The sequence below is a fragment of the Balaenoptera acutorostrata genome, chromosome 20 (genome assembly GCF_949987535.1).
Source record: "Balaenoptera acutorostrata chromosome 20, mBalAcu1.1, whole genome shotgun sequence".
Lineage (NCBI taxonomy): Eukaryota > Metazoa > Chordata > Mammalia > Artiodactyla > Balaenopteridae > Balaenoptera > Balaenoptera acutorostrata.
The window spans coordinates 47,323,243-47,340,507 of record NC_080083.1 but is presented as its reverse complement, the minus strand read 5'-3'; the positions used below and the strand labels follow the sequence as shown (position 1 = coordinate 47,340,507).

Here is a 17,265-nt window from a genome sequence, read left to right as displayed (position 1 = left end):
CAGGGGTGCAAAGGTGGCACCCTTCTTGGCTGCTCTGCTTCCACCCAACCATCAGTTCCTTGAGGAGGGGGGCTGTGTCTCGATATTCTTCTCCCTCTGGCTCTAAAATGGGGCTGAACAGAAATCTTGTCACTTGTAGTTACTCTAGATAAGGAAGGAGGTGGGGTGGAGACACCCTTTGTCCCTAGTCTGGTCCCAAATGTTTGGCGGGGACAGTGGTGTAGTGTGTTGAACGGTGCCCCCCTCCCCAGATATATGTCCACCCAGAACCTGTGATTGTGACCTAATTAGGAAAAACGGTCTTTGAGGATGCAATTTTTTTTAAACTTTTTATTTTATATTGGAGTATAGTTGATTAACAATGTTGTGATAGTTTCAGGTGTACAGCAAAGGGATTCAGTTATACATATACATGTATCTAGTCTTTTGCAAATTCTTTTCCCATTCAGGTTGTTGAGTATGTAATTATTAAGAACCTCAAGAAGAGGTCATCCTGGGTTACCGAGGTGGTCCCTAAATCCAGTGACACATATTGTCATGCGATAAAGACAGAGGGAGATTGGAGACACACAGAGAAGAGGAGAAGGCCATGTGAACGGGGAGGCAGAGACTGGAGTTATTTAGCCACAAGCCAAGGAACGCCTGGGGTCACCAGAAGCTGGAAGAAGGAAAGAAGACTTCTCCCTTAGAACCTTCCGAGGGCGCGTGGCCCTGCTGACATCTGAAGTCCAGATTTCCATCCTCCAGACTGTGAGAAAATAAACTTCTGTTGTTTTAAGCCACTTGGTTTGTGGTAATTTGTTATAACAGCCACAGGCAACTAATATAGGTGGGAACCAACTAGGCCATTAAAACCCATAATCCTTGAAGGGACTACAGAAATCATCCATTGTTGCCTGAGTAGGAAAATGAGGACAACAGGGAGGGATGACCTGCCTCTGACCAGCATAAGCAAACATCACCTGTGTTTCTTCTGTACAATGGATTTGGGTAAATACCAAGCGGTGGAATTCCCAGGTCCAGGGGTACTCATAATGAAATTGTAATCAATGCTGCCAAAGTGCTCTCCAGCGTGTTTCATTTATACACAATAGCCTGTGTGGTAGTATCTCTTTGTCAGCCCCACAGGGGACAGGTGCAGAGCAAGGCACTGGCTCTTCACCATGGAAGGAAGGTGGGCATTTTCTCTGTGGAAAACAGAGGGCGGGGGTGGGGCTTGTTTTGAGAACCTGTGGGAAGCGCCCAGCTCCTTCTCAGGCCCCCTCCAGGCCCTGGGGAGGGGCCTCAGAATTTGCATTTCTTTTGTTTGTTTCTTTGTTTGGTTAAGAAGACATTGGATGATTTTTTTTTTTTAACTGAAGTATAGTTGATTTACAGAATTTGCATTTTTGACAAGTTCCCAGGCAAGCCTGCTGCTGCTGGATCAGGGATCAGTCTTTGAGAACCCTTGCTCTAAAGCAGTGCTTCTTAGACCCTCATAAGCAGAGGCTTCACCTTGGGATCGTGTTATAATTCAGATTCTGACAACCCTTTGTACTATCTGACCCTGCTCTCCTCGCTGTCCTTTTCCAGCCGCAGCTGATTGGACCAGGAGTAGATGTTGAATCAAGGGCCCATGGGCTCACCAACAACCAATGAAAAGACCCCGACCACACTGAGTAAATCTAAGCCCAGCCGAGTCCCTCTCTTGAGAATCAGAATGGTGTCTGAATAGAGACCATTGCCCACTGGGGGTGGTCCCTGGGCAGAGACCACGATGCAGAGTTGGGACCAGTGCCACGACGAGCCTAGAGCAAAATGAGCGTGCAGAGGCAGCTGGCGCGGGAGGGAAGAGAGGAAGTGGGTGCACAGAGCCTGTACAGCCTGGAGAGGCAGAAGATGCCTTTGCTTTCTGACAGCTCTCTAATTCCCAATTCCCACGAGCCCCATCTGGGCTGTTTGCCCTGGTGCTCTGAGAAACCCCGTGTCCTTCCAATAAGCTACTCTTTTTGCTTGAGATACTTTGAATGGGTTCCTGCTCTTTGAAGCCAAAGGGCCTGAATTAATCGGAATGTACGAATCTATGCCCTCATCCACCCGCTCCTGAAGGTGAAACCCTCTGAGGCAGGAACTGCATCCCGGGTCATGTTTGTGTCCAGGACCTTGGACAGGGCCCTGCACAGGGGTGCTGGAGAGTGCGGCGCGAATCTCCGGATACAACGTGCATAGGTATTAGGTGCAAGAGCACATTCCAAGCGAGTGGAAGGCAGAGCAGAGGCACGGAGCTGGGCGAACATGTGAGGAGGGCTACACACACAGGGTGGCTGGGGGATATAGCAGGCAAGCTTGGCTGTAGGGAAGGCTGATCACAGACTGCCTTAAACACCAAGCCGAGGAGCTGGGCTTGGTTTGACAGGCAGTAGGGAGGCATCCAAGGTCTTTCAGCCAGAAAGACACGACCAAGAATAGTTGTGCTCTTTTTTTTTCTCAAGGATCCTAATGACCTCTCATCCCCAGGTGAGAGGTGACATCTTGAAATAAGCCTGTAAAAATGGGAAGGAGAAAATAGATCCCAGAGGTTTTCCTAGCATAGAATCAACAGGAAATTGCGACTGGTTGGACACCATATTAAAGCCCGGGAATGGAGAGTATTCTGTTAATAAACCAGAGTGTGGAAGTAAAAGTCCAACCTCACTGTTAAGTAGAGACATGCAAATTGAAAGTGATATTGTTTTTCATCATAGCAAATTGGAAAAGATCCTGGTGAAAGTGTGGTAAAATGGTTACTTCCATGTTTTACAGCACACGCAGAGGATAAATTGACACACACACAATTTGGAAAGTAATTTAGCAAAATGCATTACCATCTTTAAAGATTTTCATACCCCTAGTTTCCCAGAAGTAAAATTACTAGATCTATCTTACAGAAATCTCCTAAAACATGTAAAGTAATTTACTGCCAAAGATATTCCTCACGGTGCTGTAGGAAACAAATCAAACATCCAATAAAGAGAATGTGAAGTCTATGAAGTTATATCTGCTATGGAATACTACATAGCCCGTTCCAAACAAAGGTTCAAAGGGTACATAGAACATTCATAGCAGAATACCAATGTATATATCCATTTTGCTAATAACTCTGTAAATGAAACACACAAATAAAAACCTGTGACTGGGGAAAAAAATGACTGCGTGGAAATATACCGAAGTTTAACAGGAATTGTGCTTTTTTTCTACTTTTCTGTGCTCTCCACTTTTTCTCCAAAGCACAATAAAATCACGATAAAAAGAAATCCCTGGAGCCTGATAAAGCAGCTGAAACTGGGAAACGCTCACTGGCTATTGCAACGGAGACACCCAACTCCTGTCTCTCCTTCACTGACTCCGGGTGCCCGGCTCTCCCCAGTGGGAAGGACTAGGAGTGTTGCTGTGGGGCTGTGTCTTTGTCTCGTCCGCTCTGTGAGACATTTAATTCTCAAGTACAGGGCTGGGCACTCAGGCAGCTTGTGTCAGGGTTGCCTGCTGACCAGTGTGCTGGTTTCCTGTGGCAGCTGTAACAAATTACCACAATCTTGGTGGATTAAAACAACAGACATTCATTCTCTCACAGTTCTGGAGGCCAAAAGTCTGAAATCAGGACTACTGACCTGAAATCAAGAGGTCAGCAGGCCAGAGGTCCTTCTGGAGGCTCCCAGGGAGAATCCGTTCTTTGCCCCTTCCAGCTCCTGGCGGCTGCCGGCAATCCTTGGCTGGTGGCCACGTCACTCCCAGCTCTGCTTCCATCTTCACATTGTCTTCTCCTCCTCTGTGTGTGTAATCCTCCTCTTATAAGAACCCTTGTGATTACATTTAGGACCTACTTGGATAATACAAGATAGCTTCCCTACCTCAAGATCCTTAACTTAATCACCCCTGCCAAGTCGTCTTTTTTTTCCTTCCATATAAGGTAACATTCACAGGTTCCAGGGATTAGGACATGACTATCTTTTGGAGGGAACGCTATTCAATTTATCGCAACCAGCGTTAAGAATTAAGTGATGTAGGTTGAGACCAGACCCCCCCTTGGCTCACACTCTTGTGACTATAGCAGGGGATGGCCGGGAAGACAATCTGGGCTGTGATGGGTGAGGATTCCCAGGAGGGCTGCCTCCCTTGCCCAGGTTCACTTCATTGTCTGGGTCAGAACTGCAGGCGGTGGCCAGGCTTTGCCCAGGATGATTTATGACGGGCTGAGGATTTTGCCCAGAGAAGTTCTCCACTCTCTGGATCCAAGAGCCTCCTGCTTTAAGAAAACCAAGAATGTGGTGGGAAATTGGGACCTTGTGAAACAATCCCTGAAAGGCAAGCAGTTGCATTCCAGAAAGTTTCCTGTTTGTGAAGGGTTCTTGGGTTAGTTTCCAGGCTCTTAGTTACCTTCGCCTTGTCAGCGGCTTGCTGCGTGACCTCGGGCAGGCGACTCTCGCTCTCTGTCCTCAGTTATGGAGAGTTCTGAAAGGTCCCTGGAGGCTCTGCCAGCACCCTCACTCAGACCTCATACACCGTCCTCCCCCTAGTCTTTTGCACCGTTCAAGTCCTTAAGAGGCTGGGGAAGCCACTTAAAGGCATTTCTCGGAACTACTCTTCCCAATGTCAGCAGCCCAAGGTTCTCCCAGTGGAGCCTCAGTTTCCCTTTCCAGCTTCCCCTTCCCGGGGTCTCTCTGAGACTGTGTTCCATAATTCTAGGTGGGCTCAGGGGTGAGATGTGAGACCTGGTCTCAGACTTATGTGGCTGGAAGAACTTCAGCCAAGAGTCCTAGAGGCTGAAGAGTAGGTATTCCCAAACATAAAACTAAGCATCTGGAAAGTAAACCAGTGACGGGCAGGGATGTGCTCACAAACACATTGAATAATCGCTGTGCTGTGTGTGGGAAGGGGCACCTGTGGGCCTACAAGAACAAGTACTGGGGGGACCGGAGGACAAAATGGGGAGTCCCCCTCACCTAGCAATGGTCCACATCCTGGGGGTCTTGAAACACAGAATTCATTATTCACAATCAGGTCACTTATTCAAGGTGACCTGATTCTATGGGGGGTGGGGTAAGCACCAGGGCATGGACCCTTCAAGCATTAAGGATGTTTCGTGATGCTGCATTGGGGCTGCTTCATTTCATAAACTATCAAAATACCCTCAGACCCTTCTCCAGGGCACCTCCGCTTCATCACAGTCAGCTCCTAAAGAGTTAACCTTGGGCCCAGTAGGGACTCCAGAACTTTGCAGTTGGGTAGTTTATTATACATTTTTTGAATATCACCCCTGACTATAATTATTCCAAAGTTCCCTGATGGAATGCCCCTGGCCCTTGGAGTGTGAGCCCGCCTGCTCTTACATTACTGACCAGGAGATGGCAGGACAGGAGCGCACAAAGTTCAGCGTTGCAGGAAAAAAGGCACAAAACCTTCCGCGTTTCAGTCTAACTGAGGAGGGATTCCTCTTCCGGTTATGCGGTGGTGCCCTTGTTCACCGCCAGGCACCCACCCCCACACCGCACCCCACTGGGCATGGCCAGACATCCTCATTCCAAGGGAAGAGGATGACTCCCCCCTCTGGGAGCTCAACCAGGAAGAATTGTAAGCTGATTTGGGAAAGACGGCATTTGGAGGTGTGACAAGTGCTGTCCTGGAAAGTTTGCTCTGAAACCTGGGCATCAGGTACTGAGATAACATGTGTATCTAGCCTGTCATTAGTGCTTAGCACGTGTTAGCTGTGTGAACACATACCTCACCTCATTTAATCCTTTCAACAAACCCACAGTGTAAACCTTTGCAGCCCATTTTACAGGTGAGGATATCAAGACACAGAGGGGTGGCTTCAGTTGTCCAGCAGCACACGGCAAGTGAATAGCAATGCTGGACTTTGAATCCAAGTCTCAGTGACTCAGCGTGCAGCTGTGTCCTCCTGTGCTAGCTGAAGAGATGCTTGATGGTGAATCACAAACCTTCCACACACAATTACTTCTCAAAGAGAAGAGAGGGCTGAACCTCCTGAGGGGCACAAGGCAAAGGAATGGGTAGACCCTGGGTTTTCCTGGAGGAGGCATATTTTGCAGATCAGGGTGTGCAGAGAGGAGCAGTGTTGAGGATGGGAACTGATCCCAGCTGCTGGGCTGGGAGGCAGAAGACCAGAGTTGTGTTCTATTTATGCTGTCCCATTGCTGTGTGATGTTGGGCAGCTCCTGACCCTCTCTGGGCTCTCCTTTCCTCATCTGTGGGATAGAGCATCTCTCGGGTCCTTGCTGGTTCTCACTATCAAGGGAAGCCAAAATCTCTGGTACCAAACTTCTCATCAACTAGAAAAAAACTAGGCTGTGACTATTCAGCTCATGGGGTTCTTGCTGGGATTAAATGAGGCCACAAAGAAAAATGCCGGGCAGCCTGAACACAGCACAGCCCCAGAGCTGGGACTGGGCCACCTGGAGCCCTGGGCATGGCTCAGGAGTTCATTCCTGCCCTGGTCCCATCTTAGTTTTTTTTTTTCTGGGCGGTGGGGTGGGGGGTTGGTTTTTTTGGCCGCGCTGCGCAGCTTGTGGGATCTTAGGTCCCTGACCAGAGATTCCACTGGACTGCCAGGGAATTCCCCACCTCCCCATCTTAGGTTTCACCTGTCACACGTTGGGCTCTGCAGATGTTGAGATGGGGTTCGAAGTGCAAAAGCAGCAGAGGAGGGAACAGGTGAGGGCAGGGGAGCCATCAGACCGGGGTGCAGGCTTGCCTGCCACCGTCTCTGCTAGCCCAGGGGGAGATGGGCAGGCCCTGGTCCCACTGTCCTGCTCTGTCATTAGCTACCTGAGGGTGCAGTACGGATGTGTGTGCATGTCTGCTTGCACGTACCCGTGTGTGTGTGTGTACATGCACACGTGCAGTACTCTGTGTCCCTCTGGGGTTGCCAACGCTGGGCACCTCTGACAGGTGACAGCCACCTGGATTCGGCCCAATCCCTGGGAAGCAGACTGGCAAAGGGAAGCACAGCCCGCAGCTCAGAGAGGATCCTGGCTCTGGAGTCAGGGCAGGAGCAGGGGATGCTGGGCCATCAGAGAAGAGCAGCGACAGCAGCGCTACCAGATGTCGGGAGCCCAGGCTCGGCTCCTTACCCGGACGGTTTAATACGCGCCGGAACCCCCGAGGTAGGCGGTATCATTCCCCCCATTTTATAGACAGAATAGTCTCTGAGTGTTAGCCCCTGTTGGGTAGAAGAGTGAGGACAGAGTTGGATTCGTTCTTCCCTGAATCTGCTTGGACATGGCGGGGGTGGGGGGGTGGGGAGGGGTTCCCTCCTCAGACCGTCCCCTTGAGCATCCTCTCCTCGGAGGCAGGCATCGTCCTGCCCAGGGGGCTCCAGTCCAGCGTCCTCAGAGCCACACCGACTGCAAGTTCCTGGGAGAGCAGAGCTCCCTTGCCCCCCAGTCTAGGCGGTGAGGGGGACCGAGAGGCCTCGGCTCTGTTCAGCCCTCCCCCTTGGGCCTGGCAGAGGGGTATAGCCCACCCTTGGCGGGCCCAGTGACGCAGGTCAGCAGTGGGGAGGCCGCCCTGGCTGGAGGTGAGCCAGAGCCTGCGGAGGCCCCTCTGTCCAGGCCAGATGGTCGCTGGCTCCAGCAGAAGGGGCTGCCAACCCCTCCGGTCAGTGTCCTGGCCCGGGTTCCTTGCTCTGCCCTTGTCCAGACCCAGCCTTCAGATGCTGTTTGCCGAGGGGGCTGCGCTTCGTCCCCAGTGAGTGGGACTTCCTTTGAGATGCCCTTTACCTGACCTCCTTCCTCCCCACCCCCAGGGCCCAGCCAGAACCCTCAGAGTCTCATCTCCACACTGACCAAGGCCCTGCAGTACCCCAGGGAGGCGGCCTGGGGTGTTCCCTCATGGTGTTCAGGCTGGAGCAACTCATTTATGCATTCATTCATTACAACCAGCTTCAAGAATTAAGTGAGCTGGGTTGAGACCTACCCTTGGCTCACAGTCTTGTGGCTGCAGCAGGGAATGGTCTGGAAGGCTGTGATGGGTGAGGATTCCCGGGAGGCCTGCCTCTCTTGCCCAGGTTCACTTCATTGTCTGGCTCAGAACTGCAGGCGGTGGCCAGGCTTTGCCCAGAATTCATTGATTCCTTTATCCCATGATTCATTCATTCATTCATTCCTCCAACAAATATAACTCGAGCACCTGCTACATACCAGGCCCTGTTCTACAGATGAACAAGACAGAGGGTTCCCTGCCCTCACCAAGCTGACGTGACTGGGGGAGACGAGAAAACTAATGAACCGGGTATAGGGTGATGTGATTGAGGCCAGGGGCTGCTTTAGGAAGGGTCATCAAGGAAGGCTTCCATGAGGAGGGGGCATTTGAGTTGGGGCTGGACGGACAAGAAACTGGCCAGACCCGATTCTGGGGGTAGGAGGAGTGGAAAGTTGCAGGTAGAGGACCCAGCACGTGGGAAGGTACTGGGGGGCAGGGGGAAGATGTGTGTGATGGGGGCTGGTGTGTGCTCGCTGGTGGTGGTAAGAGCAGGAACGCTGGGTGTGGAGGGGAGGAGGGGAGGAAGTTGGGGCCAGAACCCAAAGACTTGTAGGAGTTGGATTTAATTCTTTCAGCTCCTTTCACAAGGGGGAGTAATATACACAGAGCTAACATTCATATCGATCTCCCTACAGGCATTGCGTCAGTCCTCGTATATAAGCCAATGCGGTCAAACCTCCCCCAAACCCCCACAGTAGGTCCTATTATTATCCCATTCTACAGCTGAGAAAACCGAGGCACTAAGAGGTTAAATCACTTGCTCAATGACACAAGACAGGTCAGTGATGGAGCTGGAATTTCCAGTAGGCTGCTGGTTCCAGAACTCTAACCACGGTACCGCACTGCCCCTCCCACATAGCCTCCTCTGGAAGCCTTCCCTCACCCCAGAGTTTGTTTGCTCTGCTTAAGCAACATATAAACACACCATAAAACTAAAGAAACTGTGGGGTCCTCAAGAGGTCATTTTGTCCATGCCCCTGCCTCCAGGCGGACATGGTATAAGTCCCATTTTGAAGATGAGACTCCTGAACCTCAAAGGGGTTAAGAGATTGGTCCATCATCCAGGATCAGGGAAGGAAGCATGGGAACTAGAGCCATGGTCTCCTAAATTCTTCCACTCCGGCTCCAACCTCTCCATCCCTGGTCTGAGATGATTCTCAAGTTGTTTCTTGTCTGTTCTCCATCCCCCACCCTTCCCCCAGCTGGACAGCAGTCTCCCTCTGTGCCCACCACAGGGTGGTGTACACAGTAGGCGCATACTTGATGTCTGTGGCTGCAGCAGGGGGATGACAGCAGGCACGTGCTGGGCGTGGTGTTGCCGTCCAGGATGCCTAGAGCAGGGAAGCTCAGCAGTAAGGGTGGTAGTGAGCTGACACACGAAGGCTGCTTAGAAATGCTCCAGTGAGCGAGGGAGCTGGGCTGTGGTATATCTGTCTGGGAAGGGAAGGGTATCTCAGCCAGAGAGAAAAGCATGTGCAAAGAGAGAGGGAGAGAACGTGGTATGATCAAGGAAGAGTCATGGTTCAATTGGACCTGAGCATGAGAAAAAGATGGGCAGTGAGGCCGGGGTTGGGCTGCAGGGAGAGATGGGGCCTGTCCTAAGGACCCTCCAGTCTCTGCATCGACTTATTCCGTGGTTGCTGCTTTCTTACAGTCCTAACACACAAAGAGGCTCCACTGGGTAGATATGGAATATCTTTAATGCCCCGATTTCTTTTTGCCACACGTGGCTTTGCTCTGCAACAGTCCAGAGGCACAAGTCCCAGGGCCCCGGGTTCACAAGGGAGCCTGGGTCGACATGCTCTTCCTTACCTTTGGGCCCTTCTTATCGTGGAGCCCCGTCCAGGGCAGGCCAGCATCGTGGGCCTGGGCCTGGGCGTGGGTGTGGCCCAGCTCCGAGGGCGGCGGCATGAGTGGCATCAGTGGTGTCAGCGTGGCCGGTGGCATCAGTGGCATCAGCTCCTCTGAGGCCCCAGGGGGGGTACAGGGCAGCTCATCAGGCTCCAGGGTGGCATCACTCCAGCCCTCAGAGCTGTCACTGTGGCCTTCAGGACTGGTGGCTTCCTCCTCAGATATGGTGACGATCTCAGCCGTGTCCTTCCCGAGGTCACCGTCTAAGTTCCCTGCCAGGTGCTCAGTGGCCCCCTCAAGCTCGCTGGCTCTGTGGACGTCTGCTGCGTGCTCCTGCTTCTGGTCAAGGCCAACTGAAGGGGCCCCGCAGAGCCCTGGCACCGGCCGGGCGGGGGTCTTGGCTGTGCCCTGGCCAGTCCAGAAGAGGGTGAGCTCTTGGCGGCAGGCAGCCACGGCCAGGCTGGTGAGCAGGGTGCTGGACACCAGGTAGAGCAGGGTGGGCTGGCCCATCTGCATGAGCGCCATGGCAACAAAGGTGACCAGCAGGCCCACAGCGTAGGCCACGGTGCAGGCCACGAAGTAGACCTGCCGCGAGCGGATATGCACGTCAAAGCGGTGACAGTAGGCCACCAAGAAGCCGGGGACCACGATGTCACCGAAGCCAAGGATGGAGAAGGGCTCGTCACACAGGGTCAAGGCCGAGAAGCTCAGCTGGGGCACCTTGAGCACCATGGGCAGCCTCTCGTGGCTCAAGGAGTCTGCCGGGCCCGAGGCTACCTCCACCATGATGCTCTCGCCGGTCCTGGTGAGCAGGGGTGTGACGAAGACAAAGAAGACATCAAAGGCCAGCAGGGCCAGCAGGAAGGAGGCACAGCTCTTGAGGGTGGGCAGGCGCACACGCCGCAGGACGAAAAGGCAGTAGGCCACACCCAGCATGTCCTGCAGGAGCCACGCCCAGCGGTCCTCGTTGCGGTAGGCGACCCAGAGGACCGTCACCACCATGCACAGGCCGGCCAGCAGCAGCAGCAGGGGCAGCTGCAGACAGGCCCGGCGGCCGGGCAGGGGCCACCAGTATTGCTGCAGGGGCAGGTGGTGCACCACGGGCACCAGGCAGCTGTAGAGGCCGGTGCTGGCGCCCAGGCCGAAGATGGCGATCATGACATAGACAAAGCAGTCGTAGAAGAAGTAGAGCAGCAGCATGATGGAGGAGGACATGGTGACCACTGCGCCCATCATGGCCGGCGTGAAGTCCACTGTTGCGTCTTCTTCCTCGTGCCCCTGCTGGGCTGCCACTGCTTCCTGCTGATTGTGACCGCCAGGCCCCCCTTCCCCTTGGGCCAGGCGCCGCTGCACCCGGTCAGCCTCGGTCACTCCGGCCCAGTAGCCGCCCACGGCCACGGTGCCTACAGCCAGGATGAAGATGACCACCACGTTGTAGTCAAGGATGGGCTCTGGGGGTGCATACAAGGCCACACGGACCCCGGCGCCACCGTGGGTGTAGCTGAGGATGTCGAGCATGTCGGTGTAGCAGAGCACGGCCACGGGGATGGTGAGGTGTGGCAGGGGCTTGTGGCGGTCCTGGGTTGCCGGGGTGGTGTCTGAGCATTGCTGGCCGCTGACCTGGCTCACGATGAGCAGCCCGTGGGCTCCTCGGGCCTGAGCCAGCCAGCCTTTGGCGTAGAAGCTGCAGTTACCCCTCACGACCATGGCGGTGGTCAGGCGGAGGGGCCACTGGCTGCGGGAGCCGGGGTGGGCCTGGTGGGAGGAGTCCTCGCCTGGGCACCAGGGTGCCTGGGTGCCGTCGTGCAGGGGCAGGAGGGGGGCGTGGTGCAGGTCCCGGGGCAGGGTGACGTAGTCGGAGCGGAACAGGACGCAGTAGTCCTTGCTCCAGTTGTCTGACACCACGTGGACCACAGCGTACTCCCCCCGGGCCATGGTGCTGGTGAGGAGGAGGAGGAGGAGGAGGAGGAAGCCCAGGCACACCATCCTCCTCAGGCACCTGCTGCTGCGTCCCAGTGTGGCAGCTGCCCACAGCCCGCTGCCCCCTCTCGGGGCTGGGTGTGGCCCTCTGTCACAGAGCAGCAGCTTTGTCTTCTGTCCAGGAAACCAGGGCCACACCTACCTAGTCACAAAGCTGTGCAGCCTCTTGGGATCCTGTCCCCCAACCCTGCCTCTGGGTGGAGAGGTCATCTGGGTCCCATACTCTGCCTAGCTCCCAGTGGAGCTGGACCAGCTAATCTGAAACAAGCGGTGAGAGGATGGGGTTGAGGGTCCCAGACAGGATTCTGGACCCACCTTGCCCCTTACACACTGGGCAACCCGGGCAGAGGCCTCTCCCCTCTGTGCCTGTTTCTTTTTTTTTTTTTTTTTAAACACCTACTACTTTTTTTTTTTTAATGGTTTTCCTTTTTTTTTTTTTAATTTTTATTTATTATTTTTATTTTTTGCTGTGTTGGATCTTCGTTTCTGCGCGAGGGCTTTCTCTAGCTGCGGCAAGCAGGGGCCACTCTCCATCACGGTGCGCGGGCCTCTCACCATTGGGGCCTCTCCCGTTGCGGAGCACAGGCTCCAGACGCGCAGGCTCAGCAGCCGTGGCCCACGGGCCCAGCCGCTCCGCGGCACGTGGGATCCTCCCAGACCAGGGCCCGAACCCGTGTCCCCTGCGTTGGCAGGCAGATTCTCAACCACTGCGCCACCAGGGAAGCCCTGTGCCTGTTTTTTCAACTGCAGAGAAATGAGGACATTAGACCAGAGAGTTTCCAAGGCTCCTGGGAGCCCTGACCTCAGTGGTATTGTGCACTTTTATTAAACTCTTACTAAGTGCCAGGTTCTTTACCTGTACTCACGGCACCCTGCAAGGAGGTATTACTACACCCAGCCAGCACGAGGCTACAAGCTGTCTTTTAAATCATGCCCCTTTGGGCAGGCACGTGACTGGAATTTTATTCCCAGACTCCCCTGGATTTAGGAATGGCCACGTGGCCATTTCTCACCAATGGAATTGAGCAGAAATGATGTGAGTCCCTCAGGGACCCGGACAGAGACTGGGGGGCTCCTCGTCCATCCCTTTGCTTTTCTCACAAATCAGTCATGGACAGGCCATTGGCTATGGAGAGGAGGGCGTTGTCCTAAGGGACGGGGAGAAAGGGAGCGACAGGAACCAGGTCCCTGGATGTCTGCATGGAGCATGGGATGCTCACCGTGGGCTGTTAGATACATTATCTTCCTTAAGCCACTGGCTTATTATGAGTCTCTTTGTTACAGCAGCCTAAACTTACCTGAATATCCCTACTTCATGGATGTGTAAACTGAGGCTCAGAGAAGCCCACCCCATGGGCCCCAGCCCTGGTTCCCAGATCCAGCTCTCACACTGGACATAACCCTTAGGTCTTGCCCTGTCCAGGGAACTGCCTGGGGCCTGCCCGTCTCCCTGGTGGCTTGACTGCAGCTCTGATCTCTGGCCCAAGGCCTCACCTGCTGCCCGTGCTTGTCCTTCAGGCCCTACCTCCAAGGACAGCTCCACCACGTCCGGGAGACTCTAGGCCCTGTTCTTTTTTTTATCTTCGTTGCTGTGTGTGGGCTTTCGCTAGTTGCGGCGAGCAGGGGCTACTCTTCGTTGCAGTGAGCAGGCTTCTCATTGCAGTGGCTTCTCTTGTTCCGGAGTACGGGATCTAGGAGCGCGGGCTTCAGTAGTTGCAGCACGCGGGCTTCAGTAGTTGTGGCGCATGGGCTTAGTTGCTCCGCGGCATGTGGGATCTTCCTGGACCAGGGCTCGAACCCATGTCCCCTGAGTTGGCAGGAGGATTCTTAACCCCTGTGCCACCAGAGAAGTCTCTGGGTCTTTTAAAAAACCAAAAACTAAGACACCTACTGGGGTAGTATTATAAAAAAATAAAATAAAACAGATAATAACAGGTTTTGGCACGGATGTGGAGAAATTGGGATTCTCATATGTTGCTGGCGGGAATATTGTAAATGGTACAGTCACTGTGGAAAACACTTGGCCGTTCTTTGATGAGTTAAACAGAAAGTTACCATATGACCCAGCAATTCCACTCCTGGGCATATACCCAAAAAAATGGAAAACAGGTGTTCAAACAAAAACTTGTACTTGAATGTTTGTAGCAGCACTCTTCACAATAACTTGGAATAGATGAAAAGAACCCAAATGTCCTTCAGCTGATGAATGGATAAAGAAAGTGTAGTCTACCCGTACAATGGAGTATCATTCTGCCCTACAAAGGAATGAAGTTCTGATGCACACTAAAATGTGGATGAACCTTGAAAACATTAAGCAACGGAAAGAAGCCAGACACAAAAGGACAAATATCACATGACTCTATTGTTATGAAATATCCAGAATAGGCAAATCATAGAGACAGAAAGCAGGTTGGTGGTGGCTGGAGGCTGGGGGAAGGGGGGATGGGGAGTGACTGCTCAGTGCGTCCGGGGTTTCATTAGGGTGATGAAAAAGTTCTGGGACTGGATAGAGGTGATGGTTGCACAACATTGTGAGTGTATTTAATACGTTGAATCGGTTGAAATGGTAAGTTTTATACTGTGTGTATTACCACGATTTTAAAAAGAACAAAACAAGGAGCAACTCTGGTCCCCTCCAGGGACACTGTGCTCAGGACAGGCCTCATTGTAATTCTTCTGGACCCAATCAGACCAGCATATGCCCTCATTTGGGGTTCAAAAACACGGGCCCCCCAGAGCCTGTTCCTGCCTCTCCCCGACCCCGATCTACCCTTAGGCTCCTGGTGGCCTGGGCTCAACGAATTCTCTGGAGGCTCATTTCCTTTGAGGCTCTTCCTGGGACCCAGCTCACAGAAGGCTTTTGGGTGTCTGTCCAATTGCTGCTTCCCCAGATCCCCCCATCCCATCTCCCAGCACCAGCCCCCAGCCCCCAGCCCCCAGCCATGGAATTGCTCCTCTCTGTGGCTGCTTGGTGCCCTGACAGCGCCCTGCAGGATGCCCTGGTAGGCGCAGACACACAAGTGGCCGATGCCCACTCCCCAGGCTGTGTTTCTGCTCTAAGACTCTGCATCACCCACTCTCCCCTATGCCCTCCCCAGATCCCACCCCTTTCCTTGAGGGCATCCCCCTGATCTCCAGCTTCTGTTCCTTCCCCCACTGCCCCCCTTAGCTATGGCCTGGGCTCTCAGGGTCGCTGCCCAGGGCAGGCCAGGGGCAATGTCTCTGCCTTCTGTTTGGGGATGTAGGTGGCACCTGGAACACTTATCTTTATCCACTCAGGGCAGAGAGGGCAGCAGGTCCCAGGCAATGGGTCTCAGCCCAGTGGGGTTGCTCAGGAAGTGTGGGATGGTGCCCAGCTCACCGGGCCCATGCACTGCCCTTGTTTCCTGGCCCAGATCTGTCCTAGCTGCATGTTCTAGAGATGGTACAGACGCTGAGAAGGGACCAGATTACCATCTTCTCCTTCCCCTGAAACCCCCAGTAATGAAAGCAAGAGAAGCAGGAGCACGTTGCTTCTGCCCCCACCTGCCTTGGACCAGTGGGCAATGAGGCTGGGCAGCAGGCATCTGTCCTGGACCCGTTGGAGGGGCAGAGGGAATGGGTGGCAGCCTGGTGGCCAAAAGTGGTCTCTGGAGTTACTTCCAATTGATGATCTCATTGGTGTTTTCAATACACTGAGAGCTTTGAAAAATATACTTGCTCCAGGCCTCTCTTGACCCAAGCCTGCCCAGCAGGATCTGCAGGGGTAATGGGGCTGTGGAAGGTAGGAGAGAGGAGGTGACACTCTGAAATGGAGCAGGGACAGGGCTGGGGACGCCGGGAGGCAGGCAGCCTGTGATTGGCCTGGAGGCTGGGCTGGCTGGATAGGGAGTGGGCCCACCTGAGGCCCACGCTTGTTGGGCACAAACTCCTGCGTCCGGCTTCGTCTCTGAACACTGTTCGTCCACAAAATTGGAGAAACTGAAGAATTTCCTTAGGAAGAGGATTGGAGGGAGCGGTGGGTCAGGGAAGAGAATGCTACAGAGAACTCCCGCTGCACAGGGGTTAAACACCGTGGGGGCCAAGCGAGGCCAGGCTGGCTTCACATCCAGCCATGCCACTGCTGGGCACGTCTCAACCTCTCTGGGCATCACTTTCCCCATATGTTAAGTGGGGATAACAGCTCCTTCCTCATAGGGTGGTATGAAGAGTAGATGAGATCAGTATGTAAGGGGCTTAGCAAGGGGGCTCCTGGTGAGCGCTCAGTGATAGTATTGCTGAAATGTAGGAAGCACCCCCTCTGTTTGAACCAAGGGTGGGAAGGTCAGTTTGAAGTCAGGGGGCTGGATGAGATGAGCTTGAGAGACCCCTGAGCTGGAGGCCAGTGACACCCTCACATGGGCTGGGCAGGGAGATCCACAGAGGCTTCTGGTGACCTGGGCTGTACTGTTTGCATTTAAGCATCATTTTAAGGAGTGGAGGGGTGCAGGATGTTGGGAAGGTGGGGAAGGGGTTGCTGGATGTACAGAACCCTCATCACTCCCACCCAGCTGGGCTCAGCAGCCAGACACTGGCCGGGCCGTCTTTGGGCCGGTTCCCTCTTTACCTGGGACACGTCCCCGATCTGAAACCCTGAGGCCTCCTCTCTGTCCCCTCCCCGCAGAGCTGCTTTACCAGTCCTGGCCTCCCCAAACCCAAGCCCAGTGACTTCAGTCAACTGATGGGGTGGAAAGAGGTCTGGATTTGGAGCCAGACACCTTTGATCTCAGGGGAGTCGCTTGGCCTCAGTTTTCTCATCTGTAAAATGGGTTGGTTCTGTTCCCTACTTCCGTGAATGTTATAAAGGATTTTGTGGATTGCAAAGCAACCTACAAATGTCCTCAATTAATTATTATCTGGATTCCAAAACCTCCCTCCTCCTTGATCTGCACCCTCTGCCCTGACTTCAGGTCCCAGGGTGTCTGTCAGGGTCCCAGTCTGGGTCCCATCAGCAGCAGGGGGACTGAGGAGGCCTTGTGGGGGAAGCCAAGGACCCCAAAGCAGGGGCTATGCCTTCACACTCAGGGAGGGGGGAGCCAGAACTGGAAAACCCAAACCCCACAGGGTGGTTTTTCCTGTACTGGTGATCTGTGCCCATGAGGGAGGGACCCAAGGAGAAAAGGGCTCAGGTGGGGTAACTTTTAGGGAACTGCAGCCTCTGAGTGTGGCATGGAGAAAAATTCTTCCCAGCTTGAGAGAGAGGTCTGTCCCGCAGTGATCCCCACCCTGCAGCTGCTCGGCCCCTTCCCACAGTGGGGTGACCTGTGTGTCTGTTGGCCCATCACACAGCCACAGCCCCAAGGGACCTCCCTTCCCACCCACCCACAAGTCGAAGCTCAGGGCAGAATGACCCTCAGAAATCCCATCAGAGGCCTGCCTTGACTCCAGCCCTGCAGCCCA

The 17,265-nt window shown here is 53.9% G+C and overlaps 1 protein-coding gene across 1 annotated transcript; it reads right to left on the bottom strand.

Annotated features, from left to right (window-relative positions):
* Positions 1 to 9,759: 9,759 nt before the first annotated feature.
* On the bottom strand, positions 9,760 to 11,853 carry SPPL2C (signal peptide peptidase like 2C). The gene has a single exon (XM_057536790.1). It carries the CDS (start codon positions 11,851 to 11,853, stop codon positions 9,793 to 9,795), a length of 2,061 nt encoding a protein of 686 aa, XP_057392773.1. The 3' UTR covers positions 9,760 to 9,792.
* Positions 11,854 to 17,265: the final 5,412 nt, after the last annotated feature.